Source organism: Sceloporus occidentalis, unplaced genomic scaffold, assembly GCF_023333645.1.
Source record: "Sceloporus occidentalis isolate IW3139 unplaced genomic scaffold, rSceOcc1.0.p SCAF_204, whole genome shotgun sequence".
In the NCBI taxonomy this organism is placed as follows: Eukaryota; Metazoa; Chordata; class Lepidosauria; order Squamata; family Phrynosomatidae; genus Sceloporus; species Sceloporus occidentalis.
In genome coordinates this window covers 449,534-477,119 of record NW_028317184.1, presented here as the reverse complement: position 1 = coordinate 477,119, position 27,586 = coordinate 449,534, and the positions used below count along the sequence as shown (strand labels likewise).

Sequence of the window (27,586 nt, the reverse complement as noted above, 5' to 3'; positions counted from 1 at the left end):
AGAGAGGAAAAAACAGTTCCCTGAATATGCCAGTGGGTTAAGGCCTATCATGGTCAGTAATAGACAAACATTTTCCTAGGATTTCCCTGAATGAATGAGCTGGAGTAATAGCTGGGGCCTGATTGGGCACACACCGGCAACAGGGCCTGCAGAGGAGGGAGGCAAGAAGGACCTGCACCCATAGGCCGGGACTCAGAATTTGCGTTGTCAACATGTCCCTTATTTGAGCCATGTCCACAGAGAGCTAGATTAAGGTCTGGAAAACAGCAAACAAAATAGTTCTGCCTTCTGGCTGAGGCCAAAAAGGGGATGAGTCTCCCTGTTAGCTCTACTGTTAGTTTAGAAATAGTCCAAGCTTTGAGGGATGGTAAAGCTGTAATATCTGACCCTGGAGCAGATGAACGAGGAAGCGAGGACTGTTGTTCTTGGTCTGACTGATGTAAAATATATACGAATAAGGGGACCTAATAAGGACAACCTACATCTAGACATACAACCTAACAAAGTCGGTAACGAAATGGACTCTGTGATCGAGCGGGAGTGAGACATATGGGACTGCCCCACCTGAAGTGAGACATGAAACCACTTGCTCAAGGGATGTAAGCTCAGACGAGACTTCCAGAAACAAAGTAAATTGTTTGAGTATAACTTCACTTAAGTTGATAAAATGACAGGAACATCAACTAAAATAATCTTTTACTCGGTTGATATCATTCTTTATAACAGTTTGTTATCACAGAACTATACTGTACGATAAAGAACATTTATTATGCTTAAACAGATCCATACTATGTAACAGAATTAGACTGTTCATAAAGAATGAATAAGGGAGAAGGGATGCCCACTCCCCAATTACCAGACAACCTGACCCCCGATACAGGTCCTGGACGTGTCCCCTGATAGCCACAACTACGGGCTAACTCATTAGCCTAAAAATGTATCCATAGCTAGCACTGGGTCTGCACTTGCTGAAAAGGCATATCCTGCAAGGGTCAAATATTGTGGGCCCTGTGTAGTAACTGGATCCAAGACACATACTGCTTTTGGCCTGGCTTAAAGAGGACCCTGTTAGCTAGCACAGTTTATGCTAGTCTTGTCGGCAACTTTACTTCTTTTAGCCATAGGTTTAGTGCACATGGATGCAAGCTTCTATTCCTAGTAAAGACAGCTGATGTAAAAGTGTAGGGTGCCCAATGCAGTATTATAGATGGGTTATCTTTATTAGCAGAATGAGCTATACAGGTAATAAATAAAATAGGGTGAGTTGGGGAGATGCCCATACACCCCATGACACCATGTACTAGCATCTGAGTTCTCTGCCAAAATGTTACATTGATTTAAGCGAAATTACTATTAAGGTGAACTGGAAACCGCCTTGTTGAAATATGCTGTGTTAGTCATTTCTCCACAGTTCATATTCCACCCAGTTCACTAGTTGGATATCCTCCATAGCAGCACCCCAGGCGGCGTCACCTCTCCTCCCCCAACCCGATTGGAAACTTGGATAGAAGCCTTTAATTGTGATATGAGGAAATGATGGCCGAGGAGGAGGGATACAGGATGCTAAACCTGATCCTCTTCTCTCTTCAATGCAAGTTTACAGAAGTCCACTTATCAGTCATTTTCTCATCTTCTCATCATGCTGTTTATGTTTGTAACCCTCTAAACAGTATGTGTTTGTCTTGTTGAACTTACAAACAGTAATTAGCTATATTTTTTTCTTATTTGTTATATTCTACAGGTTTCTACTAACATATATATATATATATATATATATATATATATATATATATATATATATATATATATATATATTACCCCTTTCTAAGTCTGCTTCCTCTGTATTACTGGTATGTCTCCACTCATAATATGATACACTGTCTCTACATCTATACATCTATATGCTACCTTCCTTTTCACATCTCTCAAACTTTTTTCTGTGGTGGTTTCTCTATGCCATACACCCCTGGATACTATTTACTTGCCATATTCTTCTTTCTCCTTCTTACACTTTTACACTGTGTAGGACCATCCGCTCCCTGCCTGTCCTCTACTCACTCCTGTCCCTGTCCACTCACTCCTGTCTCTGTCCACTCTATAAGAGACTCCACTCACTTCTATCACAGCACGTGCCCCTCCCCCCTCGATCAAGTTTTTCTTCTGCACCTAGGGACACGTCCTGTGGGGGGCAACAGAGAGGCTAATTGCCAGGGGTGCCATTGGGCTGCTGATTGACACTGCCTCTGTGCAGCCCCTACACACTGCCCTTTGACTTCATTCTCTGGATGCATCCTTGTCACATTCTCTTCTTTCACTGTAACTCTTTGTTACTCTTGTTCTTTATCACACCCAATCCCGGTATGTGTTTCTACATCTTTAGTAAAAAAGAAGCTGTTACAGAGTGGGATTTAATGTGTTTCTACATCTTTAGTAAAAAAGAAGCTGTTACAGAGTGGGATTTAAAATCTGTGGCAAGAATTATGTAACTCCACCTCCCCTCGCAGCTTCTTGTCCTTTAAGAGTGAAGCGTTGTGTCTCCCTCCTCCTCTCACTCTCCACAAACTTCCTTATCATATTAGCACATTATGTTTCCAACTATGGAGCTGTCTGTCCTCCTCTCCCTCTGACTAGGAAACTACTTTTCATCTGCTGACCTGCCTCACTAACTTTCTAAATTTCCTTATTGCAGTAAAACAGGAGATTCCGCTTGTGCAAAAGAACAACTGAACACAGAAGAACACTGAAGACAGCCTCCTAGACTACTGATCAGGTGAGATCTTCCATGATCAAAAGAGTTGGAGTTAGAAAAGACATACCGGTACTATGCTACTTAAAAATACATGTCAGGATGGTCTCTAGCTGTTATGGAACTACTGCACTCATCACTCTCAGCCACAATACTAAAAGAAGACTATATTTCTGTGGCAAGCTTAGCATCATGTGAATCGCTGCATTTTAGTCTGCCAGCTTTCCCAAGCAGCTATAGTTAACGTCAGAACATCTAATGTGCTCTTACTTAAGTTGGCACCCCATCTACAGGTAGACCACACAGTGGATCTGGAATAAAGGCAGATAAAGTTAACCACAGATACAATGCTGTTAAAATGACAGAAAATGCATATAAACCGCACATACATAGAGTCTGGGATTAGTACAGATACTTGGATTTATTGCAGGCAGAGAAAAGATCCTGGTAAGTATCTTTCTATATATCTAAACTGTGAGAGGATTTATGAATATCCTACTCACCCCAACATGACCATAGTTCTCCAAATCCATTTTGCTGCAAAATAATTACTCCAATCAAAAACTGTAAAGATTACATAATATTTTTATAGTGTTCATACATTCTGAGGCAATATAGGAAGAACAGGATTTTTCTTCCTATTTTTGCATTTGTGACAAATATACCACTCTCTTATTAACCATTATAGACCATTATTTAGAGAACATAAGCATTTCATCACTTGAAGTATCGGTGAGGAATGATCACAGAGAAAAGTTTATGACTCAGGAAAAAGGAGAATACAGGTAGAAACAAGAAAGTACACCTAACAGGATTGCATAAATAATAGTGTTTCCATCATCAAGCAAACTGTGGTACATCTCGCTCTTCCCCTCAGGACGGGCTCTCCACCCCACCTGCAACACCCAGCACCCTCTTGTCAGGGCAGGATCTGCAGGATAAACAGGTCTGCGATACTTAATTCCTACAAGAAGAAGACGATAAATCTACTCAGTACCACTTCCAAAGTACCTGTTGAATCTTCTGTGCAGCTGTCGGTTTCATCTAGGGAAATTCTTTGCTAAAATCTTTAAGGGGATTTAAGAATGCCAAGCTGCAGCTGCTTGCGACCAGAAACTGACTCCGAGGATGAAGAGGTGAGTAACATACCAAAGAGTTAAAACATACAACGCTTACACATTCATGTTATTACATTTAGGAATTCCGAGCATGTCAGACATGTATCCCTGAATGAAATGATATCCATCTACATAAGGCACAAGCCACAGGGGTGAGTGGGTTGCAGAATATGCCCAGGACTGCAGCCATTTGAGAGGTCACCACAGATATGAACGTTGCAGTGGCTTCCTTGCCTTTATGGAAAGTCCTCTTTACATCTTATACCTGGGACTATGCTGCTTGCTAGCTAGTATTTTGAAGTGTATGTCAAGTAAAAACTTTATAGAAGAAATAATATGAACAGGGATTTCGAAAGATAAGAGGGATCCTCTTATTGTAACAAAATGTATGTATTTCTTAATCATACATCCAGTCTGTGAGGTTTCTGCTCTTAAGTCTGTGTAATAATACTTAAGCAAATCAGAGTTGTGTGATGTATGCTACAAGGTTGCATGATTATTTCCCCTCTGCTGGGTCAACCAACTTTCTCATCAATATGTAATTTGCTGGGGATGAATAATTATGAAAACAGTGTGACAAATAAAATCTCTGCTGGCAACAGAAAATGTGTCTGTAGCGTACTTTAGGTTTATTAACTATTCTAAAGTGTAGGATTTACAAAAGGGGGATGTCCACTTTAAAAGAAGAATCATTTGTTATAGTATTTAATGGAACAGAAATGAGTTCCCCCCACCATCTACAGTGCAGCTAAGCCCATCTCCTTTGCTCATACCAGCACTTCAGCCTGTTTACAGGCCCTGTGCCAATGGCACAGACATAGCACTAAAGGGTTAATTTCTAATCCAAACCACAATGGGGGAAAAAGGTGTGTATTTAAATGAGCGTCCATGCATGCACAGTCAGCCACTGGGTGATAAGAGAGGTACTTTTCACTGAAATGTTTCTTAAATGTAGCTGAAAGAATGCTTTGCAGCAAAATCATGTGGTTTACAAAATCTGGTACATAGCAAACTTTGTAAACAGTTTTCTGACCTTGGAAAACAATGAAGACATGCTTCTATGCACACTAAAGAGCAACCTCAGCAGGCTTGCCTTTCATATGTTTACCTTCTTGGACTGAAATTTGAATCTGTGAATTTGTCTTGGTATTAAAAAAAGATCTGATCCTTATCATCACACCCAATGTACGGATCTTGGCTTTCAGTGTGCATAGGAACACATGCATGCACCAACTCATCTTTTAGCATTATATATATATCATTTCTTACAATGTCATATTTACCACCACTCATATGTGTTTGGAAATTTGAAAATGTATGTATTTCCATTTTTATAATAATACTAGAAAACCTCTATAAACTGTCACTGTCAGATAAATTATATATATAAAAAAAATCTAAAGTAAACTTTGGAAAGTGTTTTTATCACCATTGGAACCAACGGAAGGGTATAATCAGCACAACTATTTCACATTATTATGGTGGTCAAACCACATTTCAAAGTTTGTATATGGACCCATTGCTGGTGATATTATGGTTATCAGTCATCAATATGTCAGTTTTCTTAAAATCTGTTTCATCAAAGTTATATAAACTCAACGTATTATTGCTTAATTTTCTTATTATATGTCTATTTCCTTTAAACAATGCAAACAATCTGCAATGATGCACAATAGGCTATAATTTAATCGGACAACACTTTGTTATGATTTTTTTCTCAGAGACCACCCCGTCGGACCAGTGAAGCATCCGATGAAGAGCATAAAAAACAGCAACAGGCCAAAGTGGATGGAGATGGGGTTATTATTGCTGCAGCCATAGGTGCAAACAAAGTCCAATCCAACCATCGAGAGCGGGAGAGGGAACGCCACAATCTGAGAGAACGTGAGCGCAAGAGGGAAACAGAGAGGCAGAGGGAGAGAGAGCGCAACTCTGAGAGGGAAAGGGAAAGGAAGAGACAAAGAGACAGGCAGAAGCAAACTGAAAAACAAAGGCAAAGACAGGCTGACAAACAGCGTCAAAAGAAGAGAAATAAGTAGGAGTTGCTAAACCAAAACCCTCCAACTGTTAAGTAGATTCCCAAAAAAATGTGAATGCAGATCAAACCCATAAGAAAAGCATTCAATGTACCATGTGCTGTAAAATGCTCCTATGATGTGCTTTACAGCCTGAGATATACGGTACATATTCTCATAAGGACACTGCTTTGGGATAACATTACAATGCGTGTAGAGACAAATTGATTTCAAACTGTAGTGAGAGAGTATGGGTGGATAGAGACATGGGCAAGACCAGACATCCAACTTACCCAAAGAGCCACTTTGTGGAAATAGCAATTGCCAGTGACGTTTCTTGGTCAAGGCCCAGGCCAGGGCGACAGATCCCCTCTTAGCAGTCAGGTCCCCGGATGTCCTGCTGCTCAATGGGACGGTTACAGAGGAGCTCTTTGATCTCCCAAACCGACCCATTGACTCTGAAGGTAGTAATGGTTAATGGTTAAACAACCGAACAAAAAATTGAGGTTAGATTTACCTTACTAGAAGCTATAATGTATTGCCCATAATCCTGCCAAAAATAATAATTTTCTTTATTCAAAATGTGTGCCCCCGCTCAGCTATTTGGAAATGTGCTGCCCAATGAGACCACTTCCCCTCAAAATATTGTATGTAAAACTTTTGTGTATTAAACTCAAATAAATATACAATCATAATGGTTACATAGTGAAATGTTATGTCTTATGTTTAAGGCAATTGACATCTTCAAGTGATTGCTCTAATCAAAAGGTTTTATTATTATGTTCTATTCAAAAATACACGTAGAGCATTTGGGGTCAAGAAGTCTAATGGTTTTTATAGTACAGAAAAATTACAACATAGAAAATAAATATTTTTCTATTTGTTCTTGAAAGACGTGGGGCTTTGATTTTTCTTTCCCTCCTTATCTGCGCAGTTTAAGGTTTTTAACATATTTCTGGCCACAGCTGTATTCTGCTCACACACCAAAGTCATTGAGTATACTGCCATGAATTAATATCAGGCAGCCTTTTTCTTTCTGCAAATCATGTATAAACGCATTAAAGACATCTCTCCAGTGAGAAAATGTTAAACACAATGTTATTCTAGAGTCTCTTTTTCAGTTTGGGTAAACCTTTCTTTATAGAGCGCTACAGGAAATATCTATCTCGATATCTAACCCTTCACCCGGTTTACTGTCTTCACCAAGGAGGCAAACCTTGGGCTATGTGATAGATATTCTCCTACTCTGTCTCAAATGTATCCTTTCATTACACATGATACAACTGAAATACAACATTCACTACTGTGTAACATCTTACCCAGATTACCATAACCGTACTATTAAGCATTTGTCTCTTAAGCCTTTACTGGCTACCCTTAGTCTCCAAACTGACTCTTACTTGCAGAGCCCTGAAAAAATATTAACAGGCCTCTTTGTTCTGCCAACAACTCCTCTATCCTTCGCTGCCATCACGTGTTCTCTCTCACGTCTCTAGGGCCTCACCCTTGAGCCACCTATTCTTTGGAACTTCTAAAGCAATTTTGTCAGACTCTCCCCTAGCTCTCCTCTAGCTTTAAAAAGTCACTAAAGCTCAATTGTTTGGAAAAGCTCACAACATATCCTCCTAATACTTAACAACCTGGATTCCTAAAGAGACCGTCTATTTCCCCAGCTTTTATATCTTTAGACCACTGACATCTCTACTTGATCTTAGCTACAATCATATTATCCTTGCATATTAAACATTTAATAAACTTGAAAATGAGATAAGTCTTCTTCTGAACCAGGATGTCATACTAATTCATACTAATTTGTGTTGTCCCCTTATTATTACTGTATTATGGCATCTGCTAGTACCCTATAAATAAAATGTCATATATTGAAAAGCAATCTAATCACAGGTAAAAGGGATTTCTGTCAATTTAGTACCTAATTTGTACATTGTATATTCCAGAACAACTCCACAGCAGGCAAGACAAATGTACACAGGAAGACATTAATTCTCATAGAACCAAAATGTATTAAAGGGAATGCTGGGAATCATTTGAGTGTGGATTCAACTTTCCATCTGTTGTTTGGGAAGGGGCAGTTATATCAATCCTTTTAATCCTTTTAAACAACATACAGTATTGGGGCTTTAAAAAGTTTTTTTGACTAGCCGTGAAGGAGTATTCACTTTATTACTCCACTAATAGTTCCAGAGATTAAATAATGTGTGTATCTGGTGTGTCGGGAATTCAGACCTTTTGCAGTGTCTGTCTAGAATCTAGGAAGCAAACAAATCTAGGGAGTATGAAGTATCTAAGCTGCTTCTGCTTTACACAGAGGTCAAACATTCACAGAACAGGAGCAAGGATTTGGCTGTCTCTTCTTTAGGCAGCCAGAGAGATCCTTCAAAACAACATCTTGAAGAGCATCACTAATTGAAGCAGATTGTGGCTGAGACTTCAAATTCACAAACGACAGACCACCCACTTCCAAATTTGAAGGTATGGGTTTAACTGCTTGAAGTCTATTATGTCTCACAGTGTACAATCTGATCAGCAGAGGGCAGTGAAAATACTTTAAAATGCAATTCTGGACAACACAAGTGCGGGTGATATTTTTTTAAAGCTGGCCAAAAACTGTTGCTGTAGAAAAGAGCACTCTCAAAAGACTCATCATATATGATCAATCCATTCTTTCCTGGATGGTACAGGGTCATAATACAAATACATAGTAAATATACATAGTAAATACATAAAGGCAGTCAAAAAAGCCCCTCACCCACAGTCAGTTGGCATTTTAAAGGTTTATATTTATTAGGTTTGTATATATATTGTTTTCAGTACAAGCAAATTGTAAATACCCCCTGTTGGTTCACTTAGTTTACTCATAATAGGTTAGGTTCCATGCCATAATCTAGTTCCCAGGCTTTTAAAGTTGATCCTGCTACCGCTACCACTGCCACCAAAGTACCCCCAGCTGCATTCTCCATTACTACAGTCCTTACTGCTGAGAGGTAGGATATGATGGTCATATCATGGCGCTCTGCCTATTACAAACATGTAGCACCTGGGAACAGCATGCTACAGAGGCTGTGCTGGCTAGGCACAGTGCTTCATAGTGTAAATGGGCTGATTGGGGAAACCACAGTGTTTGTTAGCTTCATGTAACATATGTTCCAACTTCTAAGTGTTGCCGCTGCCTCAGTGCTAAACACGTGATCAGACCCATCATCACTTGGACATGAAAACAAACTGTGAAGAAATCAACAATATGGAAGTATTTAGCTGTTGATGTGCAGGCTGGCTGACATAGGGCCACATTCTGTATAAGCAAGCAAGAGTTAAGCAGAGGGAAGCTCATGTGTGACTTGTTTGGGCTCCTGTGGCCCCTCAAGCACACCACAGTAGGGGGTCATGCTGAATGATGAATAATTGACAAAGTTATTTCACCTGTGAAAAAGAAGGCTGCAGAACATGACCCAAAAAACCCACTGTCGAAAATAACAAGACATATACTGTGTGATTGAAAACAATCAGCTGCTTGTTTACAACATGATCCTCATATAATCTCCATGAAATGCATTCTGACGTGGCACATTGAGTGGTAAGGCAAGACACCATAGAGTGGCCGCAGAGGACCCTAGTTACACCATGTCCTATCCCAAATGACTGCCTATATCTACAGAGAGAAGACTTGCTACGGATGGTGGTGGAAGCAAAAAAAAACAGAATCTGCTTGCTCCCATAGTACAGCTACACAAGTCACTCTGTTGAAAGGAAATGGTAGCTGCTTACATGCAAGTCAACTGTTCACTAGGCAGATGTTGATGAGATGCTTGGTGGTAATCCTGCCCATTTTTGATGTGTTGCATATTTTACAGGATGATTTAAGTAAAAATCTGTGATTCCATTCAAAACTTAAGAAATATGGCAGGTTTGGGGTGAGCTAGTATAATGGCCTGGGTAACTTTGTGCAGCCTATAGAACTCGGCCTTCAATCTTTTCATCCTTCTTGAATAATTTGTTACCTGAATGTTTCCCAGGTTTGCTTCTATTATTTAAAATAATGTATATATTGCAGATTCGGGTTGACAATAAAAAGAGCATTGTATGTAAGAGGTTTTGGGACCTCTTCATAACTGAGATGCTGACTAGGCCAACATCAAGTATATTCATTTTTCTTACTTTTCCTAATAGTATTTTAGACTTTGAGGAAAATGTAAGCATTCATTTTTTTTCAGAGAGTTTCTCAAATGCGCTCTTTGCATTCAAAGTTCAGGGGGAATCAGAGGCAATGATGTGATAAATGGCCTAGGCAACCTGTGTGGTCTGGTCATCACCTCATGGAACTGGTGTATTGAAAGAACGCTGGCAGGAGAAGAGATAGATGAATGGCAACTCTATAGATGAGGAGCTTTATAATGAGTGAACATCTGACAGCAACCAACACATTTCAGTCACCACTAGAATAGGCTCAGCTTGTGCATGCCTTCCAACTGTCCCGGTTTGCCAGTCATTGATGGGACAGCAAGCGATTTGAGACCATATTTAATCTATGCATCATTAATGCAAGTTTTCCAAATATTTTTTTTACAGACATTTATCCACTGTATCAAAAAATCATGACACCTCCTGTTTCTCTCCTAGATTATAAATTCCTGCGGGAACAGGGCTCTCCATTCCTCTTGTATCTGTATGTCAATTGCTGTATTTTACTTTTCGTTATCTGTAACATTTTCATCTTTGTACAGCGCTGCGGAATCTGTCAGCAATTTATAAATAAAGTATAATAATAATAATAATGACACCACTACCAGTAGTCTTGATTGACTGTTGGTGCTTTCAAAGCCCTGTGCACATCTAAAAACCACAGATAATGATGGTCATTATATGAAATTATACCGTCCCTCAACTACTCTCACGTCCAGTGTTAGCAGACACTGTATTTACAGTTTTCTGGTTGCCGATGGCATTTAACTTTTATAAATTACATTCTGCTGAATTGAATATGGACAACTGTCAATGGAAAGCATTTGTCTTGGTATTTGTGGTTCATTATATGCATTAAACATACTTACAGTCTCCCCATGATATAGGAAAAAAACATTTTAACCGGTCAAATACCGGTATGCTGTTTTAATACGGAGAGGATGATCAAAAATGGTTAGAAAAAAAGTCAATAAAATGCAGAAAGCGACAAGTAAGATTATTTTCCCTTTTAATGATACTCTGTTTAAAAAAGACATGTACTGGGTTTTTTTAGAATGTAAACTCAATATTCAAGGCCCTTCATTCCACACTTCAAAAAGGTCTCTTATGCAGCAATTATTGTATTTATTAATAGAGCTTTAACTTTTATCTTGTAATTTACTGAGCTACAGTGAGATTCTCTTGTAAAAAGGACCGAGCTGGCCCTGCATAATGCATGGCTAAATCAGTTGGCAGTTTTAAGAAATATTACACATTACTTATGCAAAGCCAGCTCAGAACATCTCGCAGAAGTGCACTGAGGTTTGCCCTTGATAATGCTTATTGGTATCAGGAAGTTTGAATGTTTACCTCTGCATTTTATTATAATTTTCATTAATTACAAGGCAATGATCTAAAGGAATTGATTGTGTTTGTTATAGTAGCAAACATACAATACATACCAGGCAAACTGCGACACAGTGCAGAACGCAACCATCAGCAGTTTAACCAAGTATATATGGCAATAGCATTTGTGCAAGTGAAATGGGAACTGGCAAAACTTCAAGGGCTGGAGCGGTCAGGAAACTGGGATTAGGACTGGGATTAATTCTAAATGATAAAACATCATTGTGTAATTTCTTTACAGTTTTCTTTACAAAGAGCCTGTGTCCTGTCAGCGAAGAACAATGCAAGGCAAGCTTGTATGCAGGGGCGGACTGGGCCGGGGGGCAATTGCCCCCCAGGCCGCCCTAAATCCGGGCCGGTGGGCCGGACTGACGAGCATTCAATGCGGCTGCGGCCGCAAAATTAAAAACTAAGCGGCCGCGAGCAGGATTGAATGCGGCCGTCATGCGTACCTGGCGTGGGGGGGAGGGGGGCGGTCCGCCCCGGCTGCCGCTCATCTGAGGGGTGCCACCATGCCGGCACGCCTTCAGAAACGATGCGCGCGGCACAACATTGAAGCCACGCCCACCGTCTTCCGCGCTCAGTGCACCGGAAGGACAGGAAGAAGAAGAAGAGGAGGAGGAGGAAAAGCGAGAGTGAAAGAAGAAAAGGTAGGAAAGAGTGGATTAGTAAGTGTGTGAGAGTGATGGGTGTTATGCTGAATGTAAGTGTGTGAGAGTGATGGGTGTTATGCTGAATGTAAGTGTGTGAGAGTGATGGGTGTTATGCTGAATGTAAGTGTGTGAGAGTTATGGGTGTTATGCTGAATGTAAGTGTGTGAGAGTGATGGGTGTTATGCTGAATGTAAGTGTGTGAGAGTGATGGGTGTTATGCTGAATGTAAGTGTGTAAGAGTTATGGGTGTTATGCTGAATGTAAGTGTGTGAGAGTGATGGGTGTTATGCTGAATGTAAGTGTGTGAGAGTGATGGGTGTTATGCTGAATGTAAGTGTGTGAGAGTGATGGGTGTTATGCTGAATGTTTGTGAATGAGGGTTTCAGATAGCATGGATGTGTAAGCGTTGGGGGATAGCTTGGCATAGGGAGTCCGTAATCACATTCCTTTCATGCCCAGATTCCAGCATGTAGTGGCTGCCTAGGCATGATAGGAGTGTGATTGCTGTTATAAATTATTTTTTGGTCCAACTTCGGTGTGTTAACACTTTTATTGGACAGAATAATTCAATGACAGTATTAATATATATATATATATATATAATTGCAAACAGCAATCACACTCCTATCATGCTAAGTCAGCCAGCACATGCTAGAACCTGGGCATGATAGGATTGTGATTGTTGTTATATATATGTGTGTTTGTGTGTATATATATGTTAATATTGTTGATTTTTTTGTCTAATTTTGGTGTTACTTTTAATAAAGTATTTTAAAGTTTTTTTTGGGTTTTTTTTTTCAGTTTTGGCCAAGTGAATGCTGAATTTTTAGTTTCAGTCCAGAATTTTCATTTCGTTGCATCCCTACTATATACTATGCCAGTCACTAAAGTGGTAAGCCTACACCACATCAATGTTTGGCTTAGTATATAGTGATAGGGGTTGTCAGTGTCTGGCTCAATGTATAGGCACACATTGACGGTGGTACCGCATAATCCCTAAGCATATAATGATAACAAATATGCTGTACCCCTGTCAATGTTTGCCTAACCATAGAAACTATGCAGTTTTAAAGTGTGTGTGTGTGGGGGGGTGCCACATACAGGGTCTGCCACAGGTGCCAAATACTCTAGGTACCCCCCTGCATCATGCGGCTGTCAGACCCAATGGCCATGCCTCAGCTCCTCTTCCCACGTCTTAAAAGTGGTGGGATGAAGAGCTGAGGCATGCGGTGCGTGCACGCCGGCCACTTTAATTTCATTAGGCGCTGGTGGAGTGACTGCCGCACGACGGCCGCTTTCAATGTCGCTCGCAGCCGCTTTGATGGTGCAACGGGCCAGTTGACTAGACTTGCCCCCCAGGCCTTAGGCTGCCAGCCCTCCCCTGCTTGTATGGCCACACTTTTTAATTCTGTGACAGAACAGAGAGGATTATAGAAGCCACCAACAGGACCAGCAAACTTCAGGTAAGTATAACTTTTTGTATTTACATTTGCTTGGAAACACAATGCACCTAAACATGTATTAAATAACCGCGGTATCCCAGGGGGCTTCAGGGGATGGCTGGATGGGGCATCTGCCTCAGAGAGCCTGTTCACAGTAACAACTCATATGTTTGAAGGAATGGAGGAGCACAGACTTTGTGTGGGGATCCAGTAGATTTATAGGAGGAGACCAGGTTTAAAAAAAACTTTTCTGTTCTGTATTCTTTGTCTAATGTCGTTTCCAACCAATACATTTTAAATCCCAGAGACAATTTGGTATCAAGAAAGGGCATTGCAGTGGCATAGGGAGCATCTTTTGGTGTAAAAGGATCTGCAATAAACATTCCCAGGGAAATGCCTGAACCAATGTACTACCGTGTTTCCCCGATAGTAAGACACCCCCGATAGTAAGACGTATCGGGAGTTTCAGAGGGGTCAGCTAATATAAGCCGTACCCCGAAAGTAAGACATATGTCTTACTTTCGGGGAAACACGGGGGATTTGCCTACGGCCTACGGCCGCATTAACGCAGGGCATAAGGGGCGCCTGCCCCTTAGGCCCGCCGCACCTGCGACCGGGTCCGCCACTCTAAGGGGCCGGGAAGTCCCCACCAAGGCCGGCCTTACGTGTCTGCGGCCGCACAGGATTTAAATTAAAACATCGGGGTTTTTTTTTTAACTTTATTTAACATCCTCCATGTTAAATAAAGTTAAAAAAAACTTTATTTAACATGGAGGATGTTAAATAAAGTTTTTTTAACTTTATTTAACATGGAGGATGTTAAATAAAGTTGAAAAAACCCCCCGATGTTTTTATTTAAACCCTGTGCGGCCGCAGACCCCTAAGGCCGGCCCCTTAGAGCAGGGCCGACCTTTGGGGTGTGCGACCGCACAGGGCGCCACACTCCAGGGGGTGCCAACCTGCGGCACCCGGCACCCCTCCAGAGACGGACAGTAATGTCCGCCGCTGGAGGAGCAGGCTCGCAAGGGAGCGGTATCGGAGGTCTTTAACAGACCTCCGGCTCCCTTGAGTGATTTTAAGCCGGGTTCAACCCGGCTTAAAATCACTCAAGGGAGCCGGAGGTCTGTTAATGACCTCCGATACCGCTCCCTTGTGATCTGCGCGGCAACAGCTGTTGTGCGCCGGGGTTTCTTGTCAGATCCCGGCGCACAACACTGAAGCCGCGCCCACCGCTGTCCGTGCCCTCTGACCCGGAAGGAGACAAGAACTGGCGAAGAGGAGGAAAAGAAGCTGAAAGAAGAAAGGAAAGGTAGGAAAGCATTAAATTCGAAAAATTTTTCCCAATATAAGACATACCCCGAAAGTAAGACATAGTGGGGCTTTTAGGGATAAAAAGAAAGTAAGACGCTGTCTTACTTTCGGGGAAACACGGTATATATATATATTTAATTTTCTGATGTGTTTGAAGAGGTAGAAATGTTCTTTCCCCCTACTCGCTGTGATTTCCCAGCAGCCCTTGCTTTCTGATCACAGTAGGTGTTATCAGGGCATTGGAAGTAATGAGATACTTCACCTTCCTGTGATGTCAATGGCGAGAATACCTGAACCATTTATTTCATTTGAATAAAGAATTATAATTTCAAGAAAATATATTTTTTCCAATGAGCAGGATACCAAGCACTCTACATTTTGGTTATTCTTTTGTACTTAAGTAACATTTGTTTCATTCCCCTTTTTTTGCTCATGCTTATGAGACAGTGTTGTGTTTTTCCCTGCAAACCATTTATTTTTGAATATAATATTGGATTAAAATTTTTAAATGTAAACATATTTTTTCCCAAAAATCCTAATATGCAAACATGCAAAAACAAAAAAAAAAAGGTTACATACAAATATATTTGCAATACAAATATATTTACATATATCCAGAGGCAAATGGGTTAAGGGGTGTGTGGGCCTGGGGGTACCTCCTCTGCACCCACGCCCTTTACCTCTATACACAATGAGTCTCATTTACCAGCTAAAATTATGCAAATACTCAGTAAATGCTGATCCCACGTCTCCTATTTGACGTAGTCCAATTAATTGATGGTTAACCCTTACAGCACAAAATAATAATTTGCTTAATGATGCATTCAACATCTACACTATGGAATATGATGGCGCTATATAAAACAAAAATAACTTTACTGATAAAGTGAGTTGTTCAGGCCAACACAGAACCCAGAAGAAGCTAGGATGGGGGCAGCAGCAAATATGGGGGGGGGGGGGGGCAACTACAGACAGCCCAAGCTCACAGAAGTCTCAACAACCAGATTGGGTTTAGAGTGACAGACATTGGAAATTCTAGTGCACAGATTTAGCTGCAGAATCGTTAAAAGGCAAACGGTTAGTCACAGAAACCAGGGCTCTGCAGCAGACTTTCCATATGACTTTAGGCGTAGGAACAAAGGAGGGATTGTTAATTCTAGCAGTGCGAAAATCTGAAACATTTCCCTTAATATTTCTGTCTGACACAAAAATCTTTGAGGGGGAAAGACAAGTGAGAGGAATAGGGGGGAGGTAAAGTGGGAAGGCGGGAGAGAGGAAAATGGGGGAGCTAGGCTAGTCTGTCACAGCAACTTCCAACTCAGTGACTGGGAGTAAAGAAAGCGATGGATACAGAAATAACAGAGCAAGAGGAAAGGAGTACTGAAGGGGTGGATTTTGGAAGAATGAGAGAGAGTGAAGAAACTGAAAAAAGTTAATTGAGTAAAACTACAAAAAAGAAACAAAGGGAATGGTGAGTAAGAAGATTAAAAGGAAAGAGGCGGGGACTTTAAGGGACTAATAGGGTGAAGGTTTAGTTCCACTCTGAGAGAACAAAGAGAAAATAAAATCTGAACGGTTAACTCTTTGATGGATCACAGTTGCACACGCCTCGGGCAATCAAAGAGTCTCTAAACATTGAAAGGGGGAGGAAAGAGAGCTGATCAGAGAGAGAGGCGGTGAGGAAATAAAGAGGGGGGGGTGTTATTATGCAAACCCCCCTAACAGGTCCCCCAGTGTGAGGGAAGCTGAGAGAGAGAGAAATAGGGAGGAGGGATGCATTGAGAGCTGACTTTCACATAGTAACGACTGCAGACAGAGGACTGCTCGGGAGTGCGTCACCAGAAGAGAGCTGCAGGAAAGCAACCCGAGAGAGAGAGACAGAGAGAGCAAGCAAGCTGCAGAGCCGGCCTGCACAGAAATGTGACTGCACATCCGCAGCGAGACATGGTGAGGGGGGCACTCCTCTGCCTGCCACTGTCTCACTCCCTACATCCAAACTGACTGCCATAAACCTTCTGTCCGCCTTGCAGAGGTATCTGTCTCTGTCTGTCACCTGCTTTCTTGCCATTCACTCTTTCTCCGCTCATTCTTTCTTTGTCTGTTTCCACCTAGCTTTCTGCTTCCAATAACCTACTATTCCAGAAAAGAGGTATTGGGGCATCTGCCGTTTGTTCTGGAAGGGCTATACACCATGTTATACTAATTCGATGTATCCTATTAAATAGACATGTTCATTCACATACACACACCTACATATGAACACATACATATAAACATGCACACATACATATAAACATTACCACATATACATATAAACATACACACAAGCATACAAACATACACACATACATATAAACATATCTTGAGATTGTCAGCTGTATGCCAAAATTCTGATTACAGACACAGGTAACTTTGTGATGGACAGGTCTCATTCTTTGTGACCCTGATGTATACATTAATACCTATTCCTCCAGCAGAGCAGAGAATGGGTTAATCTGGCAGCAGTGTTAATTCTTCTGTCCAGCATCCGGCTTCTTTCCTCTCTTTCTCTGTCTTTTTCCTCCTTATCCCTTTTTCTTGGGTTTTTGCAGCTCAGAATCTTCTCTCCTTTCCTCTTTCTTTATGTCTGCATCGCTCTCCCTCACATTACCTCTCTTCTTCTGTCTGTATCCTCTCTTTCTCCCTCTCCAGGAAGAAATGATCTCACACATTTAATAACTTGCAGCTGGTGTTATGGCTGAGAAAGAACACACACGCACACATAAAATGTCTATTGATATATGCACACTCAAACACACACCTCCACTGTATAGTAATCACACAAAAAATATACAATGAAACAAAGTAGACTCTATCTTTATATATATATATATATATATATATATATATATATATATATATAATAAACACATGCACACTGAAATGAAGCATGCACGGAATGTAACGTACGCAAGCATCTGTAAATATTTATATATAACTTCCCTAACATACTCACAAACCCATTTTGAGTGCATGTACCATAAAAATATACATTGAAACATATTTATATTCATACATAAACAAATCAGTTTCAACACAATCAGAGACTACGCTATTTAGCTCCTACAGCACTTGTGGGTCCCATTTGTACACAGTCTGCGTAGTAATCTTTGATATACTAAAACAGCTACATGAATAAGGGTCTGTTCTCATCTTCCATGTAAAGACAATGAGTTTATTCTTTAAAGTGGGATTATGCATTTATTTACTAAAGTGGGAGATTGCAGGGGAGTTGTAGTTTCAACTCTTTGACTTCACTATGCAACCCCAGTGAACTTCTACAAGTGGGACTGAGCTGGCCCAGTATGATGTATAGATCACCTGGTAAGGTCACTTTGAAGAAACCTCACTGTTTCAATTATGCATATGACAAGCGAGGGAATAACAACAGCAAACTACCTCTTTAGTGAAATCCTTCAGAATTATTATTACATTATTATAGTATTATTACATAGCATTAAACTGTGTCCCTTAAAGAAATGTTATTACCAATAACTGCTGCAGTACATTTCTATGTTCTGTTTTTCACTTTTTCTATCTACTTAACTTTTACTAGTCCAAAGAGAAACATATACCCCACAAAGCCTCTTGAATAATACAATTTTTAATCAAAGAAACAAACTTTTCTTTTGTTTATAAAGCCAGAACTTTGAATTGATTGAGGATTTCTAAAATCCTTTGATATAAATCAAACACACATGCAATTACACAGAGGGATGGAAGAAATCTGATCCACACTATGACCCTTTGCACTGTTGGATAGTTCAACTTCCTTCTGATTTGTCTACTCTTTCATCTGGTACAAAAATGGGAAAAGGCAAGCAAGCATTTTCTTGGTTAACTGTTTTCTTATAATGGCAATCAATAATAATTACACATCCCCCACTAGCAAAACACATCCATAAACACACAAATACAGATGTAAGTGAAGAGAAGAAGGCATTTTAACATGCTGTGTTTGTGTGATGAGGGATTTTTGGCTCTAAAAATCTGGATCCAGAATATCCCCCCACCCCTTTAGAAAAAAAGTTTGCTTAAGTTCCGTTCAGTAGTTTGAGTTTCTAAAACTTGGACACAAGCAAAACTTATCTTGGCTAACAGAACGGAACAGCTGTAAGAGAGACCCAGACACAAATACATCCCACAGATTTTCACACACACACACATGACTAACATCCTTATATAAGACATTAGACAAATACCTTAACATATAGGATACAGATACAAAACATACTGGACTACAGAGACCTTCCCACATAACCAATGTCATTGTATACACGTGATGCAGATATAGTTTTATACAGGAAGACATTTACATATGTGCACAATAAGGAATACTGATTTATTCACAAACATGCAAATTTGCAGATTATTTGATGCTCAAAGTCATTGTTTATCAAATAATCTGTCTCAACAATTACACTATGATTGCACAAGCGCAATAGACCAAGACTGATGCAAGGCATGATTTTGCAGAAGACACTGGCTACGGCTAGACCACAATGCACAGCTGACTTAATGATTAAATGTTTCATCTCACATTAACTTACCAAAAACTGGTGAATAATGCATTATACCAGGCCAAAACTCTGCAAGTGTCTGCCTTCATAAAGCATAGTGAAGTGAGGGCGCTGAAACAGCTCTCCCTTTAGTGATAAAACCTAGGAGTAGAGCTTATAAACCACACACGCTCCATGTTTAACACATTCTACACTTCTCTAACTCTAAAACACCAGCTTTACAGATAATGGTTCGACCATTAACTACATCACCTCTGTTTTTTTACTCACACAAGCCAGTTTCTCCAGGAACCAATGTTCCCACCTTCAATTATTCAAGGAGGCTGGCCTACAACTGGTCCTATAGATCTTTGCAATGCCTCAGAATGTACTACAGGGACTCTAGTCCTCTATTAAAACTCACCACTATGTGTAAAGTGGCGAGAGCAGCCCACTAACTAGGCTCTCCCTACTGATTGGACCTTTCCATTGGCCACTAGGGTGTTGAAGAAACAGTAAAGTCCTTTAAATTGTGTTTAACTCTTCCACTGGCTACCTCTGCTTCCTGCCTATTACTGCGTAATCCTCCCAATAAAATTAGTGGGAGTAACAGAAGCGAATTGTATGTGTGGTAGCAAAACATCAGTGTTTATAGAGATCTATGAATCGCTAAAGCTACCAACATTGATTGAAAAGGGATCGCTAATGAGCATGTGCAAGAAGTGTACATACAAATGTTCCGTACTTTCGGAAGCGGCAGAAGAAAGAAGCCTTATTTTCTAACTCCATAACTAAGAAATGCTTGTACCTATTTGCATTTAAAGTGGAAGTTGCACCATACTTTTATATCTGTTTGTTATAAGCCTTTGTGATAAAAAAAACCACATATTTCCTGTAATAAGATGGTAAACACATAGAGTACAGAGTAAATCCTCCCATGTATTTTTATGTTACTCATCTCAAAAATAGTTACACAAATTTGGCATCTAGAATAGGGTAGTGTATAGTCAAAGCTGACTGTGGATGATTGGGTTATAAACTTATAATACAACAAGACATGTAGTGGTATAATACGCATTGTGGTTAGCATGCTACCTGGGAATCTAATGGTTAATTGAGACATGTAAGGCAAATAAGTGACACGAAATACATGTAATTACCTTCACAGCAGGTTAGGATGCCAATAAGTCTAAGGCTACAGCATTGGGTTAGGGTAGGGCCTAGGGATGGTAAGTGACTCACTCACAAACTCAGACAGTTTATTTAATGTCTCCTAAGTCTTATCTGTGGCTCACTGTCTAAATATTGTTTTGTCTAATAGTAGCTGTTCCAGTTATTCATAAGCTGTTTTCACTGGTGTGTTCCCAGGTAGCACAAAGCCAAGTGCATGTGGCTGATTGGCAGCACTTTTTCAACTCTGACTAACCTCTATGCAGAGAACTACCTAAAATCTTCAGCCTACACTCATAGGACAAAATAAGATGCAACAGTCAAAACCATGCAATGGAACATAAAATTAAGCATGACACAGCAAAAGTATTTTACTTCTATTGACATGAGAAGCCCATGAGCTTTTTAGTAGAATGAATGTTCAGTGAAGCGTGATATAACAGAGTGTCAATATTATCTTTCAGACCCCCCAGTCTGTTGAGGACTGTCTGCAGACCACTCTCTCTTCCTTGTATCCCCCCTTTGAAGTGACAGCCCCAACACTTTTGTCTCAGGTGTTCTCAGTGTTGGAGAGGACATATCGCGAGGATCCCCTGAGATACACTTTAGAATTCCTAATACCAGCAAAGAGAATCTTACAGAATGTACAACACCAAGCCTGTGTAAGTATCATGTTTGATAATTGCTGTATAATCTCGGATTACTGCCTCCCTAATTGTATCCTCATTAAAATATTTTTTACTTTCACCTAAATAGAAGTGTCAGCTTGCCAGCATTTCCTCTTCTTTATCTTACGATGATTATAATTTTAATCACGGAGCTTTATTTAGTGTTTATTAGCCAAAACTAATACAGCAGTGGAAAGCTTTTACCTTTTTTTGTATGTGCTTACATCGTTCTAAATTATATTTTGTTTAAAGGGACACTCCAGCCATCAATGCACTTTAGTGTCAAATGCATGTATTTGCCCCTCACCACAACCCCAGGTAACTGACATGCTAAAGATGTGTTCAGTGAACACATCTTCCTGCCCCCTATATAATAACTTCCAGTTAGCTCTAACGCTGGCTCAAGGAATGCTGTGGGAAGGGTCTGTTCAGACCCATGTGCGCAAGTGTTGCAAATCCTCCTGTTGATTTCAACAGGAGCACTTTCTTATCATTGATTGACTGCTTTAAACAGCCAATTAGTGGCAAGAAGTGTCAGACCATGAAGGAGGAGGACAACTGCTGCAGCAGGAGTGCAACATCTAGGTCAGGTAAGTGCTGTATTTTTATTTTGTTTTGTATGTTAAAGAATATTTTAATATGAATTTTTTCCATAGTGGGGCTGTCAAGGACATTAAACTATCACTTTAATATTTTTATTACTCCTCTCATACATCCTGTTTTTAATGGTAAAAATTTCCACCTTTTTTGGCAGTCTCAGTACAGTGGATTCCTGTTTTTCCATGAAGGCTGGCCACTCTGTCTTGGTGACAAGATCCTGATCCAACTCTCCTCCCTGCCGTGGCACTTTCTGAAACCTGGAGACTTTTACTTGCAGGTTGTACCATATCTAGAGTGCTCTCCACGCCTTGTGTTGAAGTGTCTCTCCCAAGATGGTAGTGGCATCCAGGAAATTGTGGTTCACGAAAGCTCACATTCCTTTATTTTCTCTGCTGAATGGCTTAATAGTATCAATAAAGATCGGAGCTCGGTACGACTGGAAAATTGCCTGGCAGCTGTGGAGGAGAAAGTTCTCAGACTACAGTGGGCTGAAGTTATATATCCACGTTTCATCCATAAGGAAGGTTTTATTGTAGGTAGGAAATGCCCTCCATGTCCTATACTGCCTCCTCTAGAATGCAGGAGCCCGGGTGATGGCGGCATTACTAGTGTTGACTTGGTGGAACCTCGAGTAACCAATAGTCAACAACATATAGAGAAATGGAGAGAAGGGACTGTGTCCCATGCAATGGGGTCTGTTTCTGGTACTATACTGGATTGTGTAGAAGGGGAATATGTAGAGCTGAGTCCCCCAAATAAAGCAACGGGAGAAAATACAGAGAGCTACAGGGATTCCTGGCTATCTAGAGCAAAGACTGCTCCAAGCAGAAAAGGTAAAAAGAAGGGGCATCAGGCTTGGCTGCATGAGAAAAGGCCAGGAAAAATTGGGTCTTTGAGTACTTTGAAAGGAATGGCTCAGGAAACCTGGGAGGAAAGGCTGTGTACAGCGGCTGCTGGAGGACAGTGTGAGTCCACAGGAGATAGACAGTGTTACTGGGATGTTGATAGCAGTGAAACAGATTTGATGAATGAATGGAAGAAAGACCTTGGTCTGTTCCAGAAGTGTGATGTGGATGACGTACCTTCTGACAGACAGGTTTGGGTGACCTCAGAAAGCCAATCATGGATGTTAAAAGACTGTTCACAGGATCAGAGGGAGAAAGGCTTGGGAGCTGACAAAACCATTTCCACGGGTGGACTTATAGATGACAAGATGTTATCAAAGGCTCTTGAAGGGGGTTCTCTTAAAATGGATATTCCTGGAGAAAGAGGGAATGTTATTTGTGCAGAAAATGTTCGAGACATTTCAAGTGATTGCCAAAGAGATCTCTCTGAAGACATTATACAACATTCATCTCTATATAGCCAAAATAACACAAAGGACAAAAATAGGGAAATGGTAGGCAACAGCCCAACAAGCTTTGAACTGGATTCCTCAGAGATACTATACAAACAAACTACAGAGGATACAAATGAGGTTGAATCTCATATTTTAGAGTCCTCACTGACCAAAAGAGATAGAACATGGGCAGATGGTCAAGAAACCTCAAAGGCAGAGGGAGGACCTGGAGAAAACATCTCTGCAGAAGTATTTCCAACACCTTCTGTTGAGACAAAACTGCACACAGAGAAAGATAATAGTCCTAATTTGAGCCAGATTACTGATACTCCACAGAAGACAGGCAGAGGACGAAGAAAAAAGAGAAACAAAAGGGGAAGGGGACCTTTAAGACCAGAAGCAAGGAAAGAAACCAGTAATGCCAATGAGGTCAATACTGATGCAAGTCAAGAACCAATAGAGGCGTTCAGGAAAACCAAAGTCAACGAAGAAGATAACATAGACCATGAGGAGATAGAAGATGAAAATCATAAGGGTAAGACTTGATAATATTGTACAAATAATGAAATGAAGATAGTGCTAACCACTTTGCAAACAGAACCCCTAGGAAAAAACGGGTTCATTATTGAATATCACATTCCTTTATTGTATACTAATAACATAAGTATGGTCTTAAAAGGAAAACTCCAGTTCTCACATTGACTTTAATGAAAATCATACCTGAGTCTTAGATTTTAATTGCTGTTAATTTTCCTCCAAATTTAGAAAGGGATTCCTTAGAATCCCTAGGGTTTATCCCAAGTTGCCAATTCCTGTCTTGCAAGAGATGTGTTCAGGACTGCGAAAGTGCAAGGTATCCACCTCCACCTATCTCAAGCGATAACCAGATTTTTCAGGGAGTCTATTGAGAACCCACACGTGTCACTTCTATTGAAATCAAGCAACCCAAACTGTTGGTAGTTATAGAATGGGACATTCCTCTGCAGCTGCACATTTTGACCAATGTAATTGTTTTTTTAAATACATTATTATGCCTTATGTTTGGTGAGACTGTTTTGAGCAGTAGAATGCCCCTTTAATTTCCAACTTAATTACATACCTTTGATAAGGGTTGTCCATCTCACACATTGATTTAATGAAACAAGGGAGCCATTTGTATAGGTCAAAACTGAGCCCAGCACTTATGAGGGCCCTGCACTCTCACCTGAATGTCATATATATTGATATATATGGGATAGGAATTGCAGAAAAAAACATGGTGCATTTCAGTTATTAATGGGCTTTACCCCAGATTGTTTTCAAACCTAGCAACACCCTTGGTTGCTGGGTAGTCATCATGAGAAAAAACAAGTTCTCTCAAGTTCTCAGCGTTTTCTCACATGTCAGTTACATGATGTTGCCAATGAGGGCCCTGCAAAAGTCAAGCTCTGAATAAAACGTTGGGAAATATAAGTCCTCCATGGACAAAGTTGAAAATCCCTACCTAATATTTACTGTTCTTTCCAAATAGTAATTTAAAAATTAAATAACATAGATTGCTATAAAAGGATTTACCATATTATAATATCCCTTGTTCATCATCTCAGTTTGCACATATAACTATGTTGTTCATTGATTTGTTAGCAGAGCTTCCTCTCCTGAGTGCAGTCAGCCAAGCTGATGAGTTGTCATGTTTGGAATTAAAAGATGACCCAAATCAGTCACCGTCTCAGAGTACTTTACCGCCAGAATCCTCCACTGCTAATTTCAAACGTCTGCATAAAGATGTTAACTGGGACTTACTGGAATCAGGATTTTTCTGTTTGACTGGTAAGAATTACTACTAACATTGTTGTCCAGAAATACAAAACGAAGTCCAGATCCCAGAAAAAAAAATGAAACATTGGCTGACATACTTTCCATTGTTTAGCGGGGTGTCTGTTTTTATTTGGCAGGAGGACAGGACAGAGACAAGAAAGCGCTGCTAATTTTATGCCCTGACAAAGCTCCGTCCACTTACAGCCAAAGTGAATTTGTGGATACACTTTCATATCTTCACTCTCTTCTCAGGTATGAAGACAGAATGAAGGCAGGGCTGAGAGAAAGTAATATGTAGATGTATAAAATCAACTTATATAAATTATTTAGGGGCATAACTAGAAACCACAAGGTCTTGGTGCAAACAATGCCCCTGGCCCCCCCAATCTCAACAAGCAACATGTGCCACAGTGCCACCATTGCCCCAAATAGCTTGAGCGCCTTCGCCCCAAGCAGCTTATCAGTGCCATCCTAACCCCGAATCAGCCTGCCTGTGCCGTCTTTGGCCTTAGTTTGTCAGTGACCCCAAGCAGCTTATCTTTACCATCTTTGTCCCAAACAGCTGGTATGTGCCATCATTGCCCTCTGCTTTTTTTTACCCCTCTCCCAATATTTACTCACACACATATGTAAACACACTTACACAAACTACACACACTTACTTACACATTTACACATTTATGCTAACACACACTCCATCTCACCCCATTTACACACACAATTACACATCCATGCTCACACACAATTACACATCCATATACACACACTTACACATAGACTTCCTTCTGCTTCCCAAAATAGGTGTAACATCACTGTGGGGCAGGATGTCTGCCACGACCCCAGGAACTAAACCCCCGAGTTATGACTCTGTTGCTTAAATACCCAAGCTACTTTAACGCTCACTGATGGAAGGTTGTTCCACTTACCCACCACACTCTCAAAGAAACTTTATAAAAATACTTTGGAGCCTCTTAACCTCTGTTAGATTATGACCGCTTATGCTCTTAACGTTTAAAATCCTTTTGTGTATTAAAATGCTACACAGGATATAGAGAACACCATGGTGACAGATATTGCTGTATCATGCCTCCCAACTGTCCTGTTTTATGTGGGACAGTCCTGATTTTGCCACTCTCTCACGCTGTCCGACCCAGCTCTACTTCTGTCCTGCTTTTTGGGACAGAGGTAGAGCTTGGTGGGATTTGAGGCTGGAAAATGCATACTGCACATGCACAGTAATGCTGCCAGTTTGAGTCATAATATTCATAATATTTTATTTATAATTAAAGTGAATCTCTAAATAAAAGACAAAGAGCTGACATTTTCCCATCTTTTAGACCCGAGCTTCGTGAATGGGGCATGACTCTTCTCTTCGATCTACAAGACAACACAATAAACAAAGAGGGTCTTCTCCAGTTGTTGAAAGACAGTAAGGTATCTAATGTAGCAAAAGTTCAGTGGGGGACAAGTCATGGGGTACTAACAAATAATATTTTTTTTTGTTTTACAATATACTAGCACCATTACCACTGGGTAACACTTGTGCTAAGCCCTCAAATAGTAACATTTATGATCACTTTATATCTTGTTTTTTTTATTTGGGATAGGGGTGGACTTTTCTTTCTTTATAGTCATGTATTAATATTTTATTATAAAAGTGCAGGGATTTTTTTTCTTGTTGTTTTTAATTATTCTTTTAATACATAGGCTGCTTAATGTGTTTTTTATAAACAGCAAGAGAAAAGTGATGATTTAAACAGTATGTGCTGCAAAGGTAGCCAGGTACAAAATGTACAGCTTTGTATGAGACAACATAATATATACATGGCTATATAGATGATAAAAAAGCAGAGTTTATACATTGCCATATACATTAGTGTATGTGTTATAAAAGTGGTCTTATCTACAAATACTATTAAATACTATTAGGTTAAATCATTAAAATGTCCTATATGTGTTTATCCACAGGACTCCACATGCCATTGTATGCACCGTACTTTATTTCTCTGTAACACAGAAAACTATCCTGCAGTTCCATGCGACATCTTTAATTCACAGGCAAGCTTCCTATATATACATTCATTCACCTGTCTTATAAAAGTTTTCTTGTGTTCTGAGATGTTGTTGTGCTGTGTTTTTGCCTGATCATTCATGTGTAGGTTGTGGTGGTTAAATAAGCTCTGTCTGATCCATGGAGAACTATCGTAGATTGAATTTAACAGTGTGCAGTGTCTTTCAGCTATAAAGTAGCTGTATTACATAGACTGTTAAAAAGTGCCTTTATTTTTCTATATAGCATAATACTCCATAAGCCATTCATGTACTATATACATATATTGTTTTACAGTTTTTATACTGCTCTTACAGACTTTCTTCTCCCACAGGTAGTGGTTCTACAATCAGAGTTGAACCAATTCATTGATTCAGAAGAGTTGCCAGAGTTTCTTGGGGGAGAAAGACCTTATATTCACACTGAGTGTGTGTGGGGCCAGCAGGTAAGTCATACAAATAGACATTTACTGTGTGTGGTGTTTATATGCAAGCGAGCATATCAAGTGCAAGTAGTACCCAAAAACTAGTCATTGAGTGGTGAAATCACCCCGTTG

At 40.2% G+C, this 27,586-nt stretch overlaps 1 protein-coding gene across 1 annotated transcript in view; it reads left to right on the top strand.

Annotated features, from left to right (window-relative positions):
* The first annotated feature begins 3,831 nt into the window (after window positions 1-3,831).
* Window positions 3,832-27,586, top strand: part of LOC149277979 (rho guanine nucleotide exchange factor 40-like) — a 46,207-nt gene continuing 22,452 nt past the window's right edge. Inside the window, exons 1-10 of the mRNA XM_089502474.1 lie at window positions 3,832-3,882; window positions 5,586-5,748; window positions 11,704-11,758; window positions 13,533-13,578; window positions 21,041-21,238; window positions 21,999-23,718; window positions 24,807-24,992; window positions 25,118-25,232; window positions 26,318-26,414; window positions 27,365-27,475. Coding sequence (XP_089358600.1) covers window positions 3,832-3,882; window positions 5,586-5,748; window positions 11,704-11,758; window positions 13,533-13,578; window positions 21,041-21,238; window positions 21,999-23,718; window positions 24,807-24,992; window positions 25,118-25,232; window positions 26,318-26,414; window positions 27,365-27,475 — 2,742 coding nt within the window. The remainder of the gene's footprint in view (window positions 3,883-5,585; window positions 5,749-11,703; window positions 11,759-13,532; window positions 13,579-21,040; window positions 21,239-21,998; window positions 23,719-24,806; window positions 24,993-25,117; window positions 25,233-26,317; window positions 26,415-27,364; window positions 27,476-27,586) is intronic.